Genomic DNA, 26,684 nt, shown 5'->3' on the forward strand with positions numbered 1-26,684 from the left:
CTAGCCCCAAACTGGCATTAACCAATAACATTTGATTCTTTCGAAGCCCATTGTCAAACACATCGAAAATTCATTTAACAACGCTCGTAGTTTAATGTGTATTTTTAATTCATTGGAACTATTAGCATTATAAAATAGTAGCGAATTTACATGAAATAAAAACATTAATATGGCGTCATTTTTTTTCTGGCTAATAGTAAAGCATTTACACCAGTCGGTGATCATGCATTTTTGCAAGTAAATCTAGTCTGGACTTAATATAAGATATGAAGTTAATCTGGAGATATATTTTGTGAACATCGGGAATAGGGTGATATGTTACAAGTGTCTTCCCTGCTTCTGAATGAGTTTTATTTACACTTCCTGAGTTCCTGTGCAATTTACCGGATCGTAGTTTTCTGTGGCGTTCGTAGTAGATTTGGTATATTTGTTTATTTATAATAGTTAACAATTGCAGCATAAAATGAGATATGTAAATTGAAATAAATGTCCCGGAAGACACACATGTTCAGCAAATAGTTTGCAGCCAACTGACATGTGCTAATGAGAGATATCATACAAAAATCTTTGTAATCCGCTAAGGGACGTCCTTTTATTGGATTGTCGCTGGTCGTAGTCGGAGAAATCTCGGCTAAGGGAATTAACTCTTACCCCGGATATTATGTAATATTGTTTACGTGGTTACCAGAATGGTCAGTCGTGAATGTCTGCGCATCTATTGCGCATCTGCAGCGGTACAGAGAGGTTAACAGCAGGGTGTCGGGGTGTATCAGTTACATGCCAGACCGTAGCGCTGATGGTTCATGATAAACTGTTGGTGAGGGCCGTCCCTCTATTATATGGTCTCTGGGGTATCCTAGAAGATATAAAAATTCCACGAAACAACTGATTTGGTCTGAATATTCTACGGATTGTTCTATATGATCATATCTGACGTGCCAACAGTGTGCGGTATCAGTGTATATTTCAGTGGACTTACACTCTGTTGGTAACAGACACCAGAAGAAATACCAACGTTAGACGGCCCAGTTGAAACGGTAACACGTCAAAATAGACATCGCGTAAAAACAGTCAAAACGGCCGTGAATTAATTTGATCTGTATACAGTGAAGGCATGATAATTTGAATAAATAAAACAATAGATGCACAAAAGTTTAGCCACTACTAATAGCTTATTCGCTACTGGCAGTGCAGTATTAATTTCCAAAACTTCCAAAAAGGTGAGGTGAAGCATTGGAATTAAGATTGGCATTTCTCAATTTTGACTTTGCATGTTAATTTGATATTAGTAGTTTCGTATTCCTTTCAACCATCGTGAGCACAGTTAACTCCAGTTATTGTAGATGACATTGCAACAGTCATTATTGTTTACCAGAAATATGTTAAAATATTTAATTAGACCAAAATTCAAACATTTTTTTCAAGAATGTTCCTCTGAGAATTAATAGAAAACTTCTAGAGGGCTTAAACGTGAAGGAAACGAAGCTTATATTATTGATATTATTTGAAAAACTATTGTTAGTGTGACATAATCCATAAATTGGGGCCCACAAAGCTTCCGGTCCGTGAAGATCCAGGTTAGAATAGATCTTCAGAAACCCATCGCTTGTCGTAAGAGACATCTTATGGGATCGGGTGGTCAGGCCCGCTGACTTGGTTGATGTATGACATCGCATCCCAAGTGCGTAGATCAATGCTTATGATGTCAATCAATAGATTGTTTCATTCAGGCTCGATTATTTACAGACCGCCATCATATAGCTGGAATATTGCTGAATGCAGCGTTAAACAACAAACAAACAAACAAACACAAGCATCTGTAGGCGTTGATTACAGTGTATGAATTCTTTTCTTGGTGAACACCTTTTCATAGCACACCTTAACCAAAAGTTTCAGAGAATTCATAACAATTTAGGTTGGTACAGTTGTTTCAGTACTCTAATGTCATGCAATTTGTTGCATCCTTTACCATTGCCAGGTTCTTCTGTTTCGGGTTTAAAACATGGATTTGCCCTAAATGTGATCCTGGATTTGTCAGCACCTTTGTTCATGGGTTTCAAGTGGTAACATAAGATACACTTGCATTATACAGGATACCTGTTGGCCGTATTTGTGTGATGCTTCTAATACATGGGCATACGACAGAGTGTCTGTTTGAAAAGTAGAGGTATAAAGCTCAAAATAAGCAGAAAAAATGACACTGTATACATTTGTTTGGTTTAATATGATTAAACCATGAAACTGAATATCAAAGCCAAATTGGCAGAAGGTATCCAGTATACTGCAGTCTAGCAATATTCCAGATAATTCACAGAATTGTAATTGAGAACTATTGACTGAAAACCTAATGAACGATTCATACCAGTAGGTGCGATGAGTCATCAGTCACAGAATCACAGAGCCTGAACACCTCATCCAATTTAGTTGCCTCTTTATGACCAGCAATTCATAAACATCAAAAATCAAACATCATCATGAGTTCCATAATGATGTACGGCAACCCCCATCAGTTGCATACACCAGGTCCACATTTCATCAAACATGATTCTGTTCAATGCAACAGCAATTGATTGAACAAAATGCAAAGATTGTAATTACAACAGAACAAAGTTATAGGTATGATATTAGGCAGTTACCTTGATCGAGGATTGTATCCATAAATTTCCACTTAAAAGAACAATACCCCATACGTCTGGAGCTGTATAAAGAAACTTGTTGATGACACATGCCTTTGTAACACTCTAATATTTTAAAATATTGATATTATAACTCATGCTTGTTTCTCAACTGATCACGTAAGTTTGTTTCAGGTGTTTCACATAGGTGTCAAGTCTCATTGGTCAGCTGAGATAGCACACATGACAACTATTTTCATGATGATCACGGTTCTTTATAAAAATCCATTGAGTTAGATAACAATGAACAATCAACATATTATTGCTTAACCCTTTGGGGGTATTCTGTCTGCTTTAGTAATCTTACACATGTAAACATTTACTTTTGACAAATCCACTGTGCAAGATAATGGTCATTAATCAGTCATCATATTTTCGGTTAATCCTTTGATGGATGTTTTTTTTGTAACTCAACTGACCATTCCTCTCCTGCTGCGCTGTCACGTTCATATTACATAACATACATTACACCCTACTTCAGACTTGGATTAAGATATAATAATGATATTAATGACGCAATAAAAGATTTATGATTTTACCCCAGACGCAAGAAATGTCAATTGGGAACCTTTGTCAGGTAATCTGAGTGGTGCTGCCACTAATCCTACCTGTGAAAAATTCATTAACTGAGCATCAAGTGAATGAGGACAAATACACAGGTGTAGAGTTATACCAGGATACATGGATGACAACAAGGGAGTTGTAATCCTATGATCCAAGCAATCCAAAAATGCTTCCACTGAAACTATAACCATCACAGGTATTTTGAAATAATAACGACATCCGATGAGCTGCCATCGTTCTTTTTGTCTGTTTAGGTTAATGAAATGAATTAAAAAGTCATGAATCCTTTGAAATGTTGAAATCTTCATAGATCACGGGTAACCAATCAGTGTTCAGAAATGGGCAAAGATTTGCCTCCAAGTTTATGTATGATGTCTTTACAGACGGTAGCTCATTGTCTTGTCATGCTCATTTGCGTTTCCTAGCAAATTGACTCACGGCAGCTAGTGAACCCCAGCAGGCAGTGTTAGACTGCGGGAAGAAGCCAGGGGTTAGCGGCCCTTTAATCTCAATCAACTCTTCCAAAGTATTGCAACTTTATTCTAAAAGTTATTGAGCCCTCTTGCTATCATGATTATGCTCTAAGTGTTCATTTTAACATAACAACAGGTTTTTCTCAGTATTCTAGCAGATTTATTAAGTTACAGGAAGGTTTGTTCCTGAGCCTGTATTTTGCAGGAAATCCATTCTGTACATATATATTACTCAGCAGTTTTAGAAGTAATGACTTCAGATCAAAGATGCATTGGTTTCATTTTGCAGGAATACTGACATTTGGTTGGTACCATTCCAAACAATGAGTGTTGTGAAGTTCCCAGATGCTGGAGGGTGTTCCATGACCCTGATGGATGTGGATGGCCGATACCTGACCGCCTCTGCTTCCCCTGACCACTGGCATTCCCTCAGGACCATGAATACCAGATGTGATGATGTATATATTTGTTCATACCCCAAATCTGGTGAGACCTGGCCTGAAAGTACCAACTACAAGTATTTTCGGTTTTATGTTATTTTTCTCAGTTGTGCTAGGAACACAAAAGTTTAAATCTATCACTTCCCCATATGAATATTTAATCACTTGTGAGTATTCAGATTATGTAGGGGCATACAGGAATGACATTGAAAGTAACATGTACTTTGCTAATTTGATCTAAATGTTTTGTACAGGCTTTCACTGGATTTGGGAAATTGTAGCAATGCTGAGATCAGGGGCCTCAACACCAATTCAGGAGCTCATGGAAGGTCATATAACAGATTTTATGAAATTGGATGATCTGGAGAGACAGGCATCACCGAGGACATTGACAACTCACAGATATTCGGTGGAACTCCCTGAGGAAATCTTTCACATGGGGTGTAAGATAGTATATTTGGTTCGTGACCCTAAAGACATTTGTGTTTCATATTACCATCACCTTACACAGTTGAAAGGACTGGATTATGAAGGACACTTCAGTGATTTTGTCCCTTTGTTTCTCGAAGGAAAAGGTAGGTGCAGTTATTGATGCATTGTGTGTCTTCATAATTCATCAGTGTGTCCTCATCTGTGTGGTGTGTCACTGTCTTCATCATCTACTGTAGCTGTCACTTGTCTCTCCACTCTACTGTAGCTGTCACAGTCTCTCCACTCTACTGTAGTTGTCGTAGTCTCTCCACTCTACTGTAGCTGTCACAGTCTCTCCACTCTACTGTAGCTGTCACTAGTCTCTCCACTCTACTGTAGCTGTCACAGTCTCTCCACTCTACTGTAGCTGTCACTAGTCTCTCCACTCCACTGTAGTTGTCACAGTCTCTCCACTCTACTGTAGCTGTCACAGTCTCTCCACTCTACTGTAGCTGTCACTAGTCTCTCCACTCCACTGTAGTTGTCGTGTCTCTCCACTCTTCTGTAGCTGTCACAGTCTCTCCACTCTACTGTAGCTGTCACTAGTCTCTCCACTCCACTGTAGTTGTCACAGTCTCTCCGCTCTACTGTAGCTGTCACAGTCTCTCCACTCTACTGTAGCTGTCACTAGTCTCTCCACTCCACTGTAGTTGTCGTGTCTCTCCACTCTTCTGTAGCTGTCACAGTCTCTCCACTCTACTGTAGTTGTCACTAGTTTCCCCAGTCCACTGTAGCTGTCACTAGTCTCTCCACTCTACTGTAGCTGTCACTGCACAGTCTCTCCACTCTACTGTACCTGTCACTACACAGTCTCTCCACTCGACTGTAGCTGTCACTACACAGTCTCTCCACTCTACTGTAGCTGTCACTGCACAGTCTCTCCACTCTACTGTACCTGTCACTACACAGTCTCTCCACTCGACTGTAGCTGTCACTACACAGTCTCTCCACTCTACTGTAGCTGTCACTACACAGTCTCTCCACTCCACTGTAGCTGTCACTTCACAGTCTTTCCACTCCACTGTAGCTGTCACTAGACTCTCCACTCTACTGTAGCTGTCACTACACAGTCTCTCCGCTCTACTGTAGCTGTCACTTCACAGTCTCTCCACTCCACTGTAGCTGTCACTTCACAGTCTCTCCACTCTACTGTAGCTGTCACTTCACAGTCTTTCCTTTCTACTGTAGCTGTCACAGTCTCTCCACTCTACTGTAGTTGTCACTAGTCTCTCCACTCTACTGTTGTTGTCGTAATCTCTCAACTCTACTGTAGCTGTCACTACACAGTCTCTCCACTCTACTGTAGCTGTCACTTCACAGTCTTTCCACTCCACTGTAGCTGTCACTAGACTCTCAACTCTACTGTAGCTGTCACTACAGTCTCTCCACTCTACTGTAGCTGTCACTAGTCTCTCCACTCTTCTGTAGCTGTCACTTCACAGTGTCTCCTTTCTGCTGTAGCTGTCACTACACAGTCTCTCCACTCGACTGTAGCTGTCACTACACAGTCTCTCCACTCTACTGTAGCTGTCATTACACAGTCTCTCCACTCTACTGTAGCTGTCACTAGTCTCTCCACTCCACTGTAGTTGTCACTAGTCTCTCCACTCTACTGTAGCTGTCACTACACAGTCTCTCCACTCTACTGTAGCTGTCACTGCAAGTCTCTCCACTCTACTGTACCTGTCACTGCACAGTCTCTCCACTCTACTGTAGCTGTCACTAGACTCTCAACTCAAATGTAGCTGTCACTTCACAGTCTCTCCGCTCTACTGTAGCTGTCACTACACAGTCTCTCCACTCTACTGTAGCTGTCACTACACAGTCTCTCCACTCTACTGTAGCTGTCACTAGTCTCTCCACTCCACTGTAGTTGTCACTACACAGTCTCTCCACTCTACTGTAGCTGTCACTACACAGTCTCTCCCCTCTACTGTAGCTGTCACTACACAGTCTCTCCACTCTACTGTAGCTGTCACTAGTCTCTCCACTCCACTGTAGTTGTCACTAGTCTCTCCACTCTACTGTAGCTGTCACTGCAAGTCTCTCCACTCTACTGTAGCTGTCACTGCAGTCTCTCCACTCTACTGTAGCTGTCACTAGACTCTCAACTCTACTGTAGCTGTCACTTCACAGTCTTTCCACTCTACTGTAGCTGTCACTACACAGTCTCTCCACTCTACTGTAGCTGTCACTAGTCTCTCCACTCTACTGTAGCTGTCACTAGACTCTCCTTTCTACTGTAGCTGTCACTACACAGTCTCTCCGCTCTACTGTAGCTGTCAATGTACAGTCTCTCCTTTCTTCTGTAGCTTTCACTTCACAGTCTCTCAACTCTACTGTAGCTTTCACTACACAGTCTCTCCCCTCTACTGTAGCTGTCACTACACAGTCTCTCCACTCCACTGTAGCTGTCACTAGTCTCTCCACTCTACCGTAGCTGTCACTAGTCTCTCCGCTCTACTGTAGCTGTCACTAGTCTCTCCGCTCTACTGTAGATGTCACTTCACAGTCTCTCCACTCTACTGTAGTTGTCGTAGTCTCTCAACTCTACTGTAGCTGTCACTACACAGTCTCTCCACTCCACTGTAGCTGTCACTACACAGTCTCTCCACTCTACTGTAGCTGTCACTAGTCTCTCCACTCTACTGTAGCTGTCACTAGTCTCTCCTTTCTTCTGTAGCTTTCACTTCACAGTCTCTCAACTCTACTGTAGCTTTCACTACAGTCTCTCCCCTCTACTGTTGCTGTCACTACACAGTCTCTCCACTCTACTGTAGCTGTCACTAGTCTCTCCACTCTACTGTAGCTGTCACTAGTCTCTCCGCTCTACTGTAGCTGTCACTAGTCTCTCCGCTCTACTGTAGCTGTCACTTCACAGTCTCTCCACTCTACTGTAGTTGTCGTAGTCTCTCAACTCTACTGTAGCTGTCACTACACAGTCTCTCCACTCCACTGTAGCTGTCACTACACAGTCTCTCCACTCTACTGTAGCTGTCAATGTACAGTCTCTCCTTTCTTCTGTAGCTTTCACTTCACAGTCTCTCAACTCCGCTGTAGCTGTCACTACACAGCCTCTCCACTCCACTGTAGCTGTCACTACAAAGTCTCTCCACTCTACTGTAGCTGTCACTAGTCTCTCCACTCTACTGTAGCTGTCACTAGTCTCTCCGCTCTACTGTAGCTGTCACTGCACAGCTTTCCGCTCTACTGTAGCTGTCACTACACAGTCTCTCCCCTCTGCTGTAGCTGTCACTAGACTCTCCACTCTGCTGTAGCTGTCACTTCACAGTCTCTCCACTCCACTGTAGCTGTCACTACACAGTCTCTCCCCTCTACTGTACCTGTCACTAAACTCTCCACTCTACTGTAGTTGTCACTAGTCTCTCCACTCTACTGTAGCTGTCACTAGTCTCTCCTCTCTACTGTAGCTGTCACTAGTCTCTCCACTCTACTGTAGCTGTCACTAGTCTCTCCACTCTACTGTAGCTGTCACTAGTCTCTCCACTCTACTGTAGCTGTCACTAGTCTCTCCACTCTACTGTAGCTGTCACTAGTCTCTCCGCTCTACTGTAGCTGTCACTACACAGTCTCTCCACTCCACTGTAGCTGTCACTACACAGTCTCTCCACTCCACTGTAGCTGTCACTACACAGTCTCTCCCCTCTACTGTAGCTGTCAATGTACAGTCTCTCCTTTCTTCTGTAGCTTTCACTTCACAGTCTCTCAACTCCGCTGTAGCTGTCACTACACAGTCTCTCCACTCCACTGTAGCTGTCACTACACAGTCTCTCCACTCCACTGTAGCTGTCACTAGTCTCTCCACTCTACTGTAGCTGTCACTAGTCTCTCCGCTCTACTGAAGCTGTCACTGCAAGTCTTTCTGCTCTACTGTACCTGTCACTACACAGTCTCTCCTTTCTACTGTAGCTGTCACTACACAGTCTCTCCGCTCTACTGTAGCTGTCACTTCACAGTCTCTCCACTCCACTGTAGCTGTCACTAGACTCTCAACTCTACTGTAGCTGTCACTTCACAGTCTTTCCTTTCTACTGTAGCTGTCACAGTCTCTCCACTCTACTGTAGTTGTCACTAGTCTCTCCACTCTACTGTTGTTGTCGTAATCTCTCAACTCTACTGTATCTGTCACTACACAGTCTCTCCACTCTACTGTAGCTGTCACTTCACAGTCTTTCCACTCCACTGTAGCTGTCACTAGACTCTCAACTCTACTGTAGCTGTCACTACACAGTCTGTCCCCTCTACTGTAGCTGTCACACATAATTGACTATTTGAAGAAGAATCTAACTGTTTTAACTCATGACTTGTGCTTGTGCTACAGTTCCTCTGAAACTAGTGTCGCTCCTTATTTCACCATTTTATTCAATATTCTGTTTGATATCTGTAGTTTTCAATCTCAGTGGTCTGTTGGTGTAATTGTCCTCGTACATAAGAAAGTAGATTAGAATGACAAACAGCTGTAACTGCTGTAACAATGTAATATGGGCCAATGGTCTACATACATATGCTTGAATAAAGAGAATTGAAGAACGTCCAACTTCTTATTAAGACTGAATTCAGTTTTGAGACCGATGATAATGATCACATAAACACCGTTCATGCAGGATACCAGGTAGGCTTCAAGTTGGAATTGGCTGATATATGAGAACTAAAGGGCCTGTAATGACTGTAACAACACCTACAGTAGGGGACAAATGTTTGGTTGGTTGTGTTTTAACGCCACTATCAGCAATAGTCCTGCTATATGACAGCGGTCTGTAAATAATTGACACTGGACCAGACAATCCAGTGATTGATGTCGTAAGCATCGATCTATGCAACTAAGATACGATGCCATGCATCAACAAAGGCAATGAGCCTGACTACCCAATCCCGTTAGTCAATTTTTACAGCAAGCATGGGTTGCTGAAGACGTGTTCTAAACCGGATTTTAATGGGATAGAAGGGGACACATGATTAAGGCTTGCTGGTGTTACTTTCAGTTCCCTTCAACTCCTGGTGGGAGCACATCACATATTGGTCGGCCATGAAGGTGAAGTATCCAGAAACACCACTTCTTGTTGTCAGTTATGAAGACATGAAACAGGTAACAGATCAATGTGGAAACTGTTACCATTCCTTTCCATTCTTCCCAAATCCTGTGATGTTTGGGCTACAACAAACAATTTGCAATGATTATAAATATTGGATTGTGAGCAACGTAAGCTTGTTTGTGGGTTTCATCAAATGGGTAATGTCTGCAACCTGCATCACTTCAAACTTTCCTTCCACATCAAGCTGATATTGATACTGAATTAAAACTTTCAAAAAATTAAAATGTCCAGAACCCTCATTCTCAGTTCTATTGCCTGGTGTTATAGACATTACCTGAACCGTGTAAATGTTTTGGCTTTGGGTTTTTGATACGTTATGGAGCCCCCTCTATACAGATTTCGATCACCAATGTCAGCAGTGTTTTACCCTGTGAGAACGGTGAAGAAAAGTTTTGAAAGACCAATGTAAAAAATGGGCAACTGATCATGAATACACACTGCATTTTAGAAACGGGTCAAATGTAACAAATGTTAAATTTGGGATAACACTTTCAGATTCTAGTACTTTTTTGGATTAAGTTCCATCTGGCATTTGAACCCTCATTCACACAAAGTCAGCTAACATCTGACTCACATCTAACCCACTCAGTCACTGAGGCTTCCACAAAGTCAGACAACTGGTAGTCTAGATCAGCTTCTTTGTGTACCCCTCTGACAAGTGTAAATTGGCTCGGCTCCCATGGCCAAAAGCTATGAACACAAATGTTACATGTAAAAAATGTTATATTTGGGATAGCACTTTCTTTGTAATCCCGGATGTGACACAACCCAAAAAGTACTAGAATCTGTACTTCACTGAGAAAGTGTTATCCCAAATATTTGGGCAGCTTATTGTCGCTCCACGTGTCATGTAAAGATTCCGTGCATGGTCCATCCTCCGTGAAGAAACTTAAACGAATTGTGTTATCCCACATTTCTTTATCTTCATGCAAAGAAAAAACAGAAAAGACCACTTCGGCGATTATTACATGGTTTTCCGTTGAAGAGGACTTGTACTCCACCTCCTTTTTGACTGCCGACCTTCTGTGCAGACCATGCCCTGTGCACGTGAATGCTCACCGTCTCATACAGTTGTCATGCTTTCCACTGACCACTGGACTGTACTGTCGTCTGCCGTATCCCCCCTTATTTCTAATAAGATGAAGGGTGTCTCCCTTGACCCGGCATTGGACAAGACTCGGCCATCAGCAGTGGGTTGTCTCTCCCCCTCCCAGCTTGTGAATCTGTACATGAAGCTCCCTGCAGGGCTCTGAAGATGTAGATACACCTCTTCGGCTTCAACAGCCCTATTGATCAGCAGGATGATCATCATCAAACAAGGGATTGACGACTGGCAATGGATCTTCGTCCACGTGATCGTTATCCTTCGTTAGATCGTAAGCGACTGAGGACATGTAGTCCATGCTTCACCAGATCTTCGTTACTCCATGGATTGTCAGTTATCCACAGGTTGCCGTTCTTTGATGGACACCAATGTCGACAGTTCACCATATCCTACCTCTCAGGATCAACAGATCACCACTTCATCAGATTGTTACTTGAGGGATCTCAACACATATAGATACATCGATAGATCCACATATAGATACATCTTCCCGTCAAGAACTCGAACGCTTGTATGATTTTGACTGCTGGACACATGAATTGTCCTCAGTCTGGATTGGCAACTCAACATATCGATGTTTCATTCACGGAAACAACAGTCTTCAAGAGTCAGTCGTCGCTTGCGGTATTGTCAGTTTGTCAGCTCCGTAGATGTTCCTCGCACGTCTAACCTGCTTCACCAGACCACCATCAGTCTGAGGATCAGCAAACTTCACAAGGTCGTCAGCATTGTGCATCAGAACATTAAAGTTCTCAAAACGACCGCCAGTCACTAGAATGTCGGAGGGATGATGTTCAACATAGCTGACAGACTCGTTCACCCTTTTTTGAATGCCAGGATTTGTCTGACCACCGTAACCAAAGGGATTTCCCTTCATCAAAAGGATTCCAGAGCCCTTCTGATTTCACAGGTCATTACAGGTTGGACACTCAACAGCATCAGCGCCCTTTTCCTAGAGCTTGTTACAGCCAAGGTTCAGTGGATAGACAGGACACTCTCGGTCAGCCACGGTACTTCTCTTCTAAATGTAATTATCAGGACTACTCACTGACTTATTTGACGCATGTCTTCATATCCCAATTGCGTGGATAGATGCTCATGTTTTCAATCACTTGATTGTCTGGTCCAGACTTGATTATTTACAGACCACCATCATATAGCTGGAATACTGCTGAGTGTGGCATTAAACAACAAACAAACAAACAAACAAAGACTATAGATATGGAGGCCGCCATGACAGCTCAGATTGTTCGTTCATCCTCGGTCTCCTAGGGATCGCCGTTGTCAAGGATACAGGATCCATTCTACTTTAAGGTCTGAATGTTTACCATTTCACCACTCGCCACTCCTTACTGCTTCCCCTACTACCAGCCATATGGACTCACAGACTGGTCTTATTGTTATTCTCTTTACCTAACTCGAACTTTCAGATGCTGGTCCATGTAATGTCTAGGGCACTGGATCAACGTGGCTTCCTGTCAGACAGACTCCTACTTTACCTACTTCCTCTATGACTAGGACTCCTGCTCTGGATATTGTCTCAGACCTGTTGCCCCCTGCACTAGGGGATCCAATGTCACCAGTCTATTCTCTCAGTAATTATGATGTTGTCCTCCCGTCAGACATGCTTTACTGGATTGCGGGTAGCCTGCAACCTCGGGGTATCGCGGTACTTGTCATGTACGCTGAATGGAACAAAATGCACTCACTAACCTTTATGATTATTCGTGTTCTCTATATCAGATGTCATTTATTCTATCTAACAATGCATATTTTACTGATAAAAGTTCGTTATTTACATTAGTAGCGCCGAGTAAAAGCCGGGCCTCGCGCTCTGTTTGACAAGGGAGAGAACTCCATCGTATCGCGGTACAGAGAAAAGTTGTTTATGGAGGTCCGAATTGGACAAAAAGAGGACATAATTCTACCAACCACTTAATATGATCATGCCAGACATCAGTGGTTTGTCCAGACAAGTGCAAAGACAGCACAAGTAAAATTCTAAATGTGTTATCAGCAATAGGTATTCAATGCATATTTACCGAAAAGTAGGAGAAAAATATTTTTATAAGTCAACATCATAATATCAGAAATGATATTTTAAGATTGTTTAAAAAAACTTGGATGACAATAATTTGTCACAAAATGGAAAAATGTTAAAAGTCAACAATAAATATATAAAAAGCACTCCTAGTATGCCCAAAGTATGTATTTATGTTTTGGTTACTAGTGAAGAACGTATTTCTAAGTTTGGCATTATGGCCCTTATGATCTCCCAATAGATTCTGGGCACAGAGCGGGAATAAATGTGCGGACTACGTAACTTCCGTTACCTCATTAGTCGCCATGAATATGCAGATGATCTAGTTCAGGTCAATAGAGAAAGTTTACTTGGGGAACTGCGGGTTATATCGTTGGCCATTGATAGATGGGGGTAAGGCAATATTACAACAGATGCCAGAAATATGTATCAACGGATTAATAACTCCTTACTTACAGCAGACGGAACATTCCGAGGAAATTGAAATTGTTTACGAAGTGAGCACTTCCTGGTTACTGATTTGCATTAATAGACAGCCGCTAAGAGGCGTGTCCCGCGTGAACTATCGGAAATCACAAATGCCGCGATACGATGAATGCCGCGGTACCATGGGGTCCGAGTATAAATTAGGGCTCTCCCGTTGCTCCTCTGAGGAGGACAGACACTCTGGCTTTGTGGTCTCAAGTCGCATGCTTCCCCTCAACTATCCTCTCAACCACAGAGGCTGTTGCTCATGCCCACTCAATGGAAGAGGTCCATGTTCCTGGGGGCATGTCCATGGTCCACAAAAAGTTTCGGACGGTAATGGACCTCTTGTCACACTGCATGGGTGCCCTCACCACTTTGCATCGGCATGGAGTTCTCCATTTCTGACTATGGAAAGACCATTTCAAGGTCAGAAAGACCATTTCAAGGTAAGGTTATATCAACTCCCTTGGTCGTCTCCTTTCCTATTTACCAATAAGATTCAGGAAAAATCAGAGGACATTGCCAAGGTCATTCAATAACAAGTCTCCACTGATCTCCTCAGGCTGCATCGTCAATATCTAGAGGATCAGCATTGCACTAAGGACAGACTTCACCCTCTGTATGTCCCGGCCTGACGTTTGTGAGGCTTACAGCCATAAACATGGATCTTTTCGTGGGAAAGACTTTAGTCAACGTGGCAATAGTGGAACCATATCTTCATCTTCAAGGTTTGTCTCCTTCACTACTGGATCTGCCTTGGGTGAGTTGATCAAGCCATTTGACTCCTTCGCCAAGGGACTTTGTTCCAGATCAGTGCAACTGGGAAGTTCCTCCCCAAGCCGTCCCACTGTTCCAGACAGGAAGGAAGACTTTCTTACTTTGCAGCCAACTGGACTCTGCTAGGCAACCTTTTGTAACAAAGATCTTGACGGATAGTTACAGGCTCCACTCAAATGGCATAGTTACCATTTGTCCAAGGCACAAGGTTCCGCCAGATGTCGGCCACCACGGAGGCCCTAGGTATGCTAGTTGTGGAACATGCAATAGAATGTCTTGGTCCTGCCCCTTCCTTTCCAGGTTTCTGCTTCCTGATCTTCATTGTTCAGAAGAACGACGGCAGCAAGATGAGGTTGATCTTCAACTTGAAGGACTTCAACTCCCAATACCTGGACCCTCAGCCACGGTTCTGCATAGTCTACTCCATTGCGTTACTACGAACGATCATGTGCCCAGGCTACTCTATATCTTTGTGGGCAAAGATATAGAGACATGTACTTTGGATCTCAGACAGCTGTTACTTCTGGCTTAGTGGAAAGAACTACTCAGACTTCTGATGTCGGCACAAGCCCTCACTTAGTGGGGGTCATTTACACCTACACCCATTACAGTGGTTCCTCTGGATCTTGCTCCAGGAGCACAATTGTGAAATCCAGATCCATGATCACCTTTGGAGATGGCTTCAACATTTGAATGTTTGCGCTGGGGTCTCCTTGCTGATATTTGGGCCGGAGCAGCGCCTCTTGGTCAACATCTTCACAGTTGGTTGGATCAACTTTATCCCCCTATTTGGCCGCTATTAATTCCATTGTTGTCACGACTTGATACCCACTGTCGCTGAGCTTTAGGCTTTGATTTGCTCATACCACCTTGTGGACCAATCAATTTAGACCTCCAGCATGGGATCTCAACGTCATCCTTCGTCACCTATCTTTGGCCAAGTATGAATCACTTGCGGACAAGACCTTTAAACTCATTACGTTCAAGATGGTCTTCCGCCTCGCCCTGGTTACAACGGCCCGAATCATTGAGATTCATGATCAACATGACAAAGTCTTCCTAGGTTTGAGAACCAGCACCCAAAGGAGCTTGACTGCCTATTACCCTTCCACTGCTCTCATCCATACTGGGACCTGATGATGTGGAAAGACCTCTCGCTTTGCCCAGTCCAAGCCTTGAAGGACAACTTCAAGGCATCTCAGGCCTCCTGTTGTTCACGCAAGCATCTTTTTATCCCATTTTTGATAGCTTCAACCTCAGAGGTATATCGAACCACCATCTCCTTTTGGCTGAATTTTGGCCCCAAGTTGTTTCCAACCCTCATGAGATGAGGGCAGTGTCTTCGAACTTGGCATTGCACAGTAATTGCACACTCACAGCCATCATGGAATGATGTGTCTGGCGATATGATATGGTCTTTGCTTCCCACCTCCTTTGTGATGTCTCGGTCCCCACGTCCAAGGTTTTTATCATGTTGGTGCTCTCGTCCTGGCCCAACAGCTCACAGCAGCCAGTCAGTGCATGCCAAGCATGCTCCAGTCCCACATTTCGTATCCTGTATATACTGCAATAAATTCTTGAAGCTATTGTCTTTGTTGCATATCTTTCAATTAATTCTTGAAGTTATTCTCTTTGTGGCATATCTTTCATTTTAAATAATGACCAGATCTTCTACCTGCTCACCTCTATCAGGTGCATGTAATGTCTCAGTAGTTGATTGAAGTGGACACCTCCTCTTATATGGGGTGAGTCGTGACTTAATAGGCGTCGCCTGGTTCATGGTTGTTGATTGACGTCCTGTGTGAAACCACGGAACACATGATTACCCAAACTCATGCTGTATCTGTCTCAGTATCACAAAGAGGGTTTCTGAAGCAACCCTACACAAGTTTTTCCTTACAACTAACCTTGTGAAATCTTTGGGTTGGGCATTTAGCATGTGAGATAAATATACAATTTGTTGTAAAATTTACAAATTTTATACTTATCCTATCTCACACAATGCATTCATCCAAAGTTTGGATCCTGGGGTGCAGATACCCTAGCCTGTAAAAGGACCTCAACCGTGAGATGTACACGAAGAAGCTGGAACAAAACAATGAAACAGACTGTAGCCTGTGCCCCGATACCCACGAGTTATCCACGATGGCCCACTCTCGCTCATATTCTTCTCAGTCTGCCTTACTGACAGACTTGTTGTTGAAACTTTTGTACATCCTCACATTGTCATCAGCTTTTGACATTTTCAAGAGGTGTTACCTCCATATATCCTTTCTCTGCTTTATATGTCCGCTTATTTGGAGTGTTGTATAATTATTTTTTTTTCATTACCGCATTTGTAGCCATCTTGCTTTATCGTTCTTCCCATGTTTACGAGTTTTGCATGTTGATGTCATTTTTGCGACAGTTTTCTTAACTCTTGGTAAATCTCTTATTTATTTTAATGATAATAACTTTCCTATGGCATATTTCCTATTATTTAGGCGTAATATGTTTTTGGTTATCTTCTGGTTGTTTTTTGGGTGCATGGTTCTCCTGTTTTTCCAGTAACGTGTTTAATATGCTTAACATTTATTACTGGTAATTACCCTCATGCGCTGTTTACATTTTTTGCAGAAAGTATTCTATGCGTTGTACTTGCCAATTGATACTCTGTTTACTCTCTTATATCAATTGAAGAAATTGCATCTTACAGAAAGGCTCCTGATAAGCGCTCAAAGCAACTTGCGAAACAGAAGATGATGACTGGTCCTCCTCAACTGTTTCCGACTTCTCCTGCACCATCGGTGCCGGTACAATGTTGGAGACCTCCTCTACGTCGATGATGGTTACTTCAGATCTTCCGCCCGAATCGATGCCCTCTGCATCGGTAGATGTTTTTAATCTGCTAATATCTGTGCTTTTGAGAAGCAATTGCTTCAACCTTAACCTGACGATTTGATATTGCCACCTGTCAGCAAGGATGTCGCAAGCGCTCGACAGTTTCCGGATCGTCGTTTCCGCACTGTCTGACACTTCTTTCCGCCTGCCAACATGTTCCTGTTGACCTGAGGATACCCTGATACCTTCAGTGAGCACACTGGAAAGTCACCAGATGTCGCCGGTATTTCGCCAGCAGTCGCTGGGACTCGTCCTGCTAGGCATCGTCTAATATGAAGCGTCTTCCCAATTCTCTCAACAGTGGAAATCCCATGTTGGAAAGCGCCCTAGCCTCATGTGGAAACCCAAGCACCAGTCCCCTTAGAAAGACTGGAACAAGGCTGATGGCACTTTTCTGGCGGGGAATGCCGATGAAAGTGACTTTCCCCAGCTGCCCATCAACTGGCAACTCCTTCAGCTAGTTGTCCCTGCTTCTCTGATAGGAGGGTGACTTCAAAAGACTTCACACAGATCCAGCACCACGGGTTTTGTACTGATTGGCAAGAATATGGTGGAAATCTTGGACGCCGACACCATCCAGCCAGGCTTTTATTCACCCATATTCCTGGTGTTTAAGAAGGGCTTCCCCATACTGCAGATGATTCACAATCTTGCCCACTTCATTCTCCAATACCTATGTACCTCTTTGGGCTAATGAATAACATGTTTGTCTCATTGATAGGCCTGTCGTATATATCTTCAGTAGAGGACCAGCCAGGTCCAATAAATGGCTGTGGCACGTTGTCCATCTGCCGTCTGATGGATGGATCTCACAACCTGCTGAAAGGTTGAGGCTTCAGGAGGATGTCTCGCAATATATCATGGAGAATTATTCATTGTGTTAAAAATAAAAAGTAGCTGCTTTTTAAAATGAAAATTGATTCAGTCAATTACAAGTATATCAAAGATTATATGACAAAATTGGAGTGAGAACAGTACTTGATGACTAGTATTGATGTGCGCACAGAAATGATGAATTGTCCTTAGGACACAACATGGTGACTACAGGGTATATACTGAAATCATTTTTTAATTTGTAGTTTACACAACCTACAGCTTATCTATGGATGAGAGGCCAGGCACCTGTGAAGATCCAGGTAGAATAGGTCTCCAGCAAACCATGCTTGCCATAAAAGGCGACTATGCTTGTCGTAAGAGGTGACTAACGGGATTGGGTGGTCAGGCTCGCTGACATGGTTGATGCTTGTCATCGATCCTAATTGCATGGATCGATGCTCACGATATCAATCACTGGAATGTCTGGTCCAGACTCGATTATTGTCATGTAGCTGGAATATTGCCGAGTGCGGTGTTAAACAACAAACCAACATGGTCACGAAACTGACATTCATAAGTGGGGAAGCCACTGGGAATTCCCTTGAACAACCCTTAATTTTGAATTTTTTTGCATACACTGGGAAATGTCAGAGAGTTTGACTACATGCCAATGCATCGATATCCTCGCTATGATCCATTGCAGTGTACAAAACTTAGGAATTCTCATCCACTGTCGTAGTATTGACTAGATCTGTGTCTTTACTGATAGTTTCAGTCTACAGCAATCTATGAATTTACCTAAGTATCATTTTGACACATCTTTACAATGATCTTTCAATTATCTGACATCTGATCAATGATAACTAACACTTGCAACCGCCACAGGTTCATAAACAAATTTGTCCCCTGCTGTGATATTGCTGGAATAAAGCTAAAAGAGGTGTAAAACTGTACTCACTCACTCATAAATATATAAATTTATCGTGTCAACCATTTTAATATCTTTTTGATGTAAATGTATTACGATACACTGTCACTGTGGATGACACACTGAGGTAGTTCACAACAGACCTGTCTCCTCTAATGGGGATATAATTTGAATGTATTTGTTGTAACCAAACAACAAAAGATGTTTTTGTAGAGCAGTTTGTTCATACACAAACTCATGTCACATCTTCTGTTGAGGAACTTTTTTATTCTGCGATACACCTGGTTGTTGTATGGCTGTCAGTGTAAACATGAAGTCACACACACTGAATAAACTTCTCATATGGTCATATCCAATGTAGTGGTCATATGTCACTCATGCAAATAGGAGTTAAAGTTATATGTTCCTGATGATAGCAATGACAAACGTTTGCAGATTAGAATCATATATAATTCAAATCCAAAAGGAATTGTGATGTAGGAATTTTATTGTGATCACATCAAAAATCTTTTCAGGACCCTGTTGGTGGTATAAAGCGTCTTGCTGCCTTCCTAGAAGTGGATGTTGCTGAAGATGTGATAAAGAACATTGCCAAAAACACAGAGTTCACAACCATGAAATCTGCAAAAGAACAACTTGAGAACAAACTGGTGTCTTATTACAAATGTGGGAAAGAGATTATGTACAGGAAAGGTGAGGATATTCATATGACATTTTAGACACATTGAATAGGCATTCAGGGATGTATCTGGACCTGCTTAGAGGACGAAATTACAATCAAAATAACCATTGACTTTTCCTAATTATTGTTGATGTAGTTCGGACTAATGTTAGGCTAAAAAAAAATATTCTTGGTTCTCAGGCACCTGTGCATCATCACAAAGCCACCCCAAGTTTCATCTTTAGTTCCATTTGAAAAAAAAAAATCCTTTAATATTCCACATCTCAAACTCAGGACCCCGACAGTAAAATGCTACATTACTTAAAAACAATACGATCCAATAAAGCGTGCAGTTACTTCCCTTTTCATGCGCACTGCTTTACTGCGCATCTCGTGTGTTATCATGGTCATGGCAGCAATAGGAGTTTGTGTGCTTGTTTTGCTGTTTGCAAATTTGGTCAATGAAATATAATTTACAAATTCAATGGTATTTGTGTACTGCATGTGGGACAATGTTTCATATGCAGAGGTTAAGATTTTATGTGTATTTGTCCCGTAAAATAAGCCGGAAATAGCAATCAGCTGTTTACACATTTTCTCCCCGATCCATAGGTGATTTTAGTTAAAAAATACTTAATGTCATGGCCAATATCATAACTGACAAAACGTTTTATAGGAATTGATACAAAGACCGAAGACTTTGCATCACTTATGACTAATGTTCGTTCCAAGGCGAGTTTATGGTGAGTTGATGTGGTTTGGGGATCAGATCAAACACAATCTAAATTTAATGTTATTTTAATGTGCCAAAATTAATGTAAACAAAATTGAATGAAATCTTCGAGACAAGTGTTATAACTGGTTACAAATGTAAGTCAAGATATGATCCCTCTGGTATATTGGAAATGTACCACGGAACAGCTATGGATCCCTCTGGTATATTGGAAATGTACCACGGAACAGCTATGGATCCCTCTGGTATATTGGGAATGTACCACGGAACAGCTATGGATCCCTCTGGTATATTGGAAATGTACCACGGAACAGCTATGGATCCCTCTGGTATATTGGGAATGTACCACGGAACAGCTATCCATCCCTCGGATATATTGGAAATGTACCACTGAACAGCTATTGATCCCTCTGGTGCATTGGGCTTGTACCACTAAACAGCTATCCATCCCTCGGATATTTTGGAAATGTACCACTGAACAGCTATGGGTCCCTCTGGTGTATTGGAAATGTACCACGGAACAGCTAAAGTAAAGAATTGTTTTCGTGAATATTGTTATAAAAACATGCTGTACATGGTATTTGGGATTGTTTTCTAAAACTTTTTGTATGCGCCCTTTCCGACCACGCGATCTCCAAGCAACCACGCCCAGAGCGTGCATCACAACATTTCTTGTCTTTTATATGAGCAACAAAGCATTTTCGTCTGACAATGAATTTGACAGAGGAGTTGTTTGAGATGATCAGGGGAGCCTTGGTCATTTCTGTACTGAACAGATAAAGAAACGTCGCAAGAATACAGAAAATAGTGAACTGTTTATTCAAATGTCAATAGTGCAAAACATAATTGTCAGAAAACAACCACCTTTGGCACAAAGGATTGTTTGAGTGTCAGTCATGTTATTGCAATGTCATATCGAGGGTCTGATCCCGTGATCCTCACAGATGGAGGCTGAAAGTCAGTATCTGGTGTGTCCACCTTGTGCGTTGATAACGCCTTGGCATCTTCTGTACATGGAGTGGCACAAACGGTTTACAGACGCCATTGGAATCTGCGCCCAGACCCTGAGGAATGCTGCACCGAGTTCTGCTGCATTTCTTGGATGCGGTTGGATCTGGTTTAGTCGTCTTTGAATGTCATCCCACAAGTGTTCAATTGGGTTTAAGTCCGGGCTGAGTGAAGGCCATGGCATTACTCTGATGTTATGCTGTTGGAGGAAGGTCCTAGTGGCTATGGCAGTGTGTGGATGGGCGTTGTCATGCTGGAAGGTGTGGTTTCGGAGTCCTGCAAAATGAGGTACAACGTGGGGTCGGAGAACCTGGTCGATGTAACGGGCGGCTGTGACTCCATGGCCCCCGCCTGGGCCAATATTCTGGAAGACAACAGGTCCAAGTTTGTGATTGATGCCGATTGCACCCCATACCATAATGCTTGGTCCTCCCCACGGGTCTCTTTCAACCACACACTGTTCTGTAAAACATTCACCTCTACTTCGTCACACTAGTACTCTGCCATCTGCGGTGGAAAAGCAGTACCGACTCTCATCTGAGAACACGTGGGTCCTCCACTGCTGATGCCGCCAATGTTGTCCTTCGGTGGCCCACGCAAGACGTTGCTGACGATATTGAGGAGTGAGCACTGGACCCCTGTGTGGACGGCGACAAGACAGGTTCTGGGAGGCAAGCCGATTTCGAACAGTGTCAGCACTGATGGGTCGCTGGCGGTTGCCAATGGTCTGACGAGCTGTCTGTGCCGCTGTGGTGAATCTGTCCTGCAGATGTTGACGCAGGATGAAGCGATCTTGTCTTGGTGTTGTGACTTGGCGATGACCACTGCGTGGACGGTCATTAGTGCTGTTGGTGGTGTTGTAACGAATCCGAAGTCTTTCAATGGTTCGTACACTGCAGTTAAAAGCATTGGCAATGACTTGGGTACGTTGCCCGGCATTAAATCGTCCGATGGCTTGACCACGTTGTTGGGAGGATAGTCGTGGCATGGTCGCTGTCTTCAGAAAGCAACTGAATTCTCAGTAGGTGTCAGGTGGTTCTTATACAGAACCCTGGCATATGTTTCACGTGCATTTCAATTTTCCTGTGCATCACTTACAACTTGCTCCCAAGGTTCACAACGGTTACACCGAACGCAACCGGTATTATCAGTTGAATGTCATAAACTGGCTTTTTTTAAAGTCTAAAAAACATATTCATGAAGAAAAATTACAATTTTGACCATGCACAATTATGTCCTAATAATCCAAAAATCAACGTTTCTTTATCTGTTCAGTATATTAGGACATTGATAACTTTATCTTGGAGAAAGTTCCAATTCAAGATGACGTTGAACTTGAATCGACGAGATTCTTCCCACCCATGCAAGTACAACAGAAACTTTGAATAATTCAGTGCCGATTCTTGAGATTAGTGGATCAGTGTCACATTCAGATTTCATTGTGGAACCAGATGAAGGCGAAGATGTCTGTTCACACTTCTTTGTCAACCATGTGTGACACAGCACAGGTAATTGTTGTTAGGGAATGATGTCCCACCAAGTTGCAGAAAGCCATTGATTCGAAAACACTTCAAATACTTCTAGACTGAGCTGAATAGACATAGGGTTTGGAGAGATCTTCTTGGACTTGAAGAAACGGATATTAGACCTAGGAGCAGATGAAGGATTGGTGTGGACAAAATGGGGAGTGATGCCAGATTGTGTTTTTAATTTTGTGTCCAAATCAAATGAACAAAAAATACATTCGACACATGTCGATCTAATGATAAAACTCAGTTTTGTGTGTGAAATTATGTGAAAGCAAAGGAAATCCTTTATTAAAATTGTCTTGGAATATGGGTGTTTTCATGTATCAATGTTATCTAGACAAGCATAATGTAGGTAAAAACATCTATTTTTATTTATCTACTTATTTATCAGTTGGTTTTGTGCATTATGTTGATACATGTGACATATATTGTTGTCAAGGTAAAACATATTGGCGCAACTTCTGGTGTTTCAAATTAGGTCTCTTCCAAAACACTAGTTGAAACTGATAATTGAAGTTTTTAAAATATAATTTGGTTATTGTTTGGTATAACTGTTGAATGATAGTGACCAAAACTAAACAAATAGAGTACCCATATATCTATGTCATTTTTGGATTGAACTGAAAGAATCTTGTTGCTAATACTTATGTAACTAATGTCAGTTTCGTATTTATGTATTGTTACTGTTACTTTTACCGAAATTGTTGTTGTGCTTCTGTTTGCCCATAAATAGATACAGCACAATACAATTTGCATCGTATGTGTCACATGTACACCATGTGCTTTGCTATTTATATTCCAACCCTAAATAAGCTCTGCCCAGTGTGATTGAGGCAGACCCTTAAACATGACGAATTGCATTTTTTATGATAAAACTACAGAACATTTATTGATGTTTATCTAGATGGAGGCATTTGTGGTATCCAAGGTATGTCATTGAAGTTAATACGAAGTTTGACGGTCTTTGGTGATCTTGTTTACATACTTTTTTCAAAAAATTACTCTCGACACTTGGTTGTGTTTACATTGTGAGTCACCTTGTGGGCTATTTCTAGTCAGGACGCATCTTTTAGTGCATGGGGATGGTGTAAAGGAGCAGGAAGTTAGTGCTCAAGTGGTACTAATGTGTAATTATCACTGTCCTGCTGGATATGTGACAATGATGCAGTTCTTCTGATAATATATATGTTTCCTACTATACCTCTATTTTACATTTATGTTAACAAAAAAGTTAAAGTTGATATATTGGTGTTTTGATTGATATTTTGATGACTACTGGTATATTTCAGGTGAAGTTGGTGACTGGAAACACTGGTTCACTGGTGCCAGGAACAAGGAGTTTGAGGACTTCATCAACACCAAGCTGCAAGGAAGTCATTTCTCTGCTCTAGTTTCCCCTGACAGATATCCATGGTTAAGGACAACAAAGTTTGGTCATCTTTAAACACTCAGGATCACACTTCTTCAATTTCTACAGTAAATTTTGCAAAAAGTTTAGCTCTATTACTGAAATTCTACAAAAGGTTTTGCAAGGATCAAGATTCCCGTATCTAAACACGGGAACTTTTTGGATAGAAATAGGTTTGTGTTTCTGTGCTTTTAGTGCAGTGTTTACCCATCTCTAACTGTAAATGCAAGGCCTAAAAAAGGCCCTAATTTGGTGACATAAACTCTGTATGAGCAATGAATTAAACACAGGGCCTACTGAATTTAATGAACTGCTAAAATCAAGCAGATCAGGGTGTCAGAAGATAAAAGACTTTGAAAGGAAATATATGCAATGTGACAGGAAGTGAGATCTTGCAAAACGTTATGTGCATGAAATCGGACAAGACATTATTACAAATATGGAATAGCTTCGTATCATTAGGATAGATGCTTTACATGATGAATAAGAAGCGATGGAAAGCTACTTCATACCTTGGAGGTATGTATTGAAATGTATTGAAAGAATGGTTAACTGACAAGAGTTTGTGATTGTCCAAATAAAGCAGATAAAGACTCTAAAGTATTAGAGACACTTGACACTGCTGGAGAAGCCACTAAAACAACATGGCCTGAATACAAGAGATAGGTGGAGCCAATGACCTGACTGCCACCAGAGACATTTAGCAGAGAGCGCTGGTGCCAGATAGTATTACAAAGGCGGTAATCTTAGGGATGCCCCGAGGGATGAGAGGCACCCAGAAGCCAGTACTACGTCATCTTAGGCTTTTAGGAACAGTGATGCTGCTGGAAAAGACGATGAGACACACATTGGAACAACATAGAACATCAACCATTAAAAACGTCCTGGCCACTCCAGCAGGGGACAGTCCAGGTAGTGTTGTGACCAGGGCCAAGATTTTCACCACGATGAACTGAATAAATTTTACGAACTTTCTATCATGGAACATTTCTGGTATAACACATAAATTGTCAGAATCTGACTTTATTATCTATACTAGCCACATAAAGAAACTATGCACGGAGAAAATATATTCTGGATTGAAATTCAACACGGCAAGAACAAAATGATGCAGACACTGTAGCAGCTGAATGATAGGACCATAAGAAAATGTCAATGGGACCTGAACAACATCTGTTACGATGACGTCAGAAGATCAAAATGGAGTAGGGGGTCAAAAGACAAAGTCACAAAGTCAATAACGGGTATGACCACCCTGTGCGTGAATCACAGCAGTGCATCGGCGACGCATGGAGTCCACCAAATGGGCATGGAAGGCCTGGGGAATTGCCTGCCATATCCTCCTCAAATCCTGTGCCAAGTCACGGACGTTATCTGGAGGATGTGGAAGACGACGCAGACGGCGCTCCATTTCATCCCATACATGCTCTATTGGGGAGAGATCTGGAGAAATTGCAGGCCATGGCAGTAACATGACATTGTTATGGTGAAGGAAATCCATTGCGACCCTAGCTGTGTGAGGACGAGCGTTGTCCTGTTAAAATGTCAATCCCGGGCCATGACGTTGCAGGAAAGGAATGACCACAGGCCTCAGAATCTGATCTCTGTAGCCAACACTGGTGAGATTGCCCTGAACAACCATCAAAGGGGTTCGGTGCCGTGCTGTTATCCCACCCCAAATCCTCACAGAGCCACCTCCAAAACGATTCCTCTCCACAATACAGTTGCGTGCATAACGTTCTCCCAAACGCCGGTAGACACGTTGGCGCCCGTCACTGTGGGAAATGTTGAACCTCGATTCATCTGTAAAGACAACATTTCTCCACCATATTCGAGGTTGGCGAACATGATTTCGACACCATCTTAGACGGTTGACTCGATGACGGTGTGTCGGGATGGGATGTATGGCAGGGCGTCGTGGTCGAATCTCGTACTGACGTAGACGATTCCTGACAGTTTTGGGATGGATACGGCGCAGTCCAGGAATTGTCTGGGATGTCGTTACTGCCGTTTGGAATCTGTGTCGGAGATGTGTCACTCGAATCCATCTGTCCTGTCTTGGCGTCGTTACTCGGGGACGTCCTGAACGTGGGTAGTCTGCAACGTCATTTGTGTTCTGATAACGCCTCACCAATACAGATATCGTGTTATGATGGCATTGGAAATGTGTTGCCACCTGTTGTTGCCTCATTCCCGCTCGGATCATTCCAATGGCTTCATGATGCTGTGCAGCTGTCAATCTTGGCATGATTTGCTTGTGATATGCTTGTGTCTGCGCCTGAGAAGTTTTGAATTTTTGAATGACCACAGATCATGTTTTCCAAAGTGACAGCGAATTTTGAGTTGCACATGCTGTGTACAGCTGCACAGGATGCATGTGCAGTAACACATTGCACGTCCATAGGCCCCCATCAATGACGTCATATCGCATGGCACGTGCATGAGCGTTTGAATGTCTCCAATAATTGTTGTGTTCAAACCTATATTTCATATATGGACGGTGTGCCCTTATATCTATATTTTCTCTGTGCACAGTTTCTTTATGTGGCTAGTATACATTAAGAGTTCTGATACAGCTGGGATTACTGGAAGT

The 26,684-nt window shown here is 42.4% G+C and overlaps 1 protein-coding gene across 1 annotated transcript; it reads left to right on the forward strand.

Moving 5' to 3' along the window:
- Positions 1–578: 578 nt before the first annotated feature.
- LOC124136451 (sulfotransferase 1B1-like) lies at positions 579–25,239 on the forward strand. Its single transcript, XM_046502362.2, has 6 exons — positions 579–1,037; positions 4,002–4,198; positions 4,407–4,727; positions 9,627–9,730; positions 19,268–19,445; positions 23,973–25,239. Exons 2-6 carry the CDS (start codon positions 4,036–4,038, stop codon positions 24,125–24,127), a joined length of 921 nt encoding a protein of 306 aa, XP_046358318.1. The 5' UTR covers positions 579–1,037; positions 4,002–4,035; the 3' UTR covers positions 24,128–25,239.
- The last annotated feature ends 1,445 nt before the right edge of the window (positions 25,240–26,684 follow it).

Source organism: Haliotis rufescens, unplaced genomic scaffold, assembly GCF_023055435.1.
Source record: "Haliotis rufescens isolate VD_foot unplaced genomic scaffold, xgHalRufe1.0.p SCAF_1, whole genome shotgun sequence".
Lineage (NCBI taxonomy): Eukaryota > Metazoa > Mollusca > Gastropoda > Lepetellida > Haliotidae > Haliotis > Haliotis rufescens.

What these genes read in the sequence shown, in the direction of transcription:
- LOC124136451 (XM_046502362.2), top strand. Translation starts at nt 4,036, where the DNA reads ATGAGTGTTGTGAAGTTCCCAGATGCTGGAGGGTGTTCCATGACCCTG. An exon ending in TTGTTCATACCCCAAATCTG is followed by an intron (nt 4,199 to 4,406) that starts GTGAGACCTGGC and finishes TGTTTTGTACAG; the next exon opens with GCTTTCACTGGATTTGGGAA. An exon ending in TTTGTTTCTCGAAGGAAAAG is followed by an intron (nt 4,728 to 9,626) that starts GTAGGTGCAGTT and finishes TGTTACTTTCAG; the next exon opens with TTCCCTTCAACTCCTGGTGG.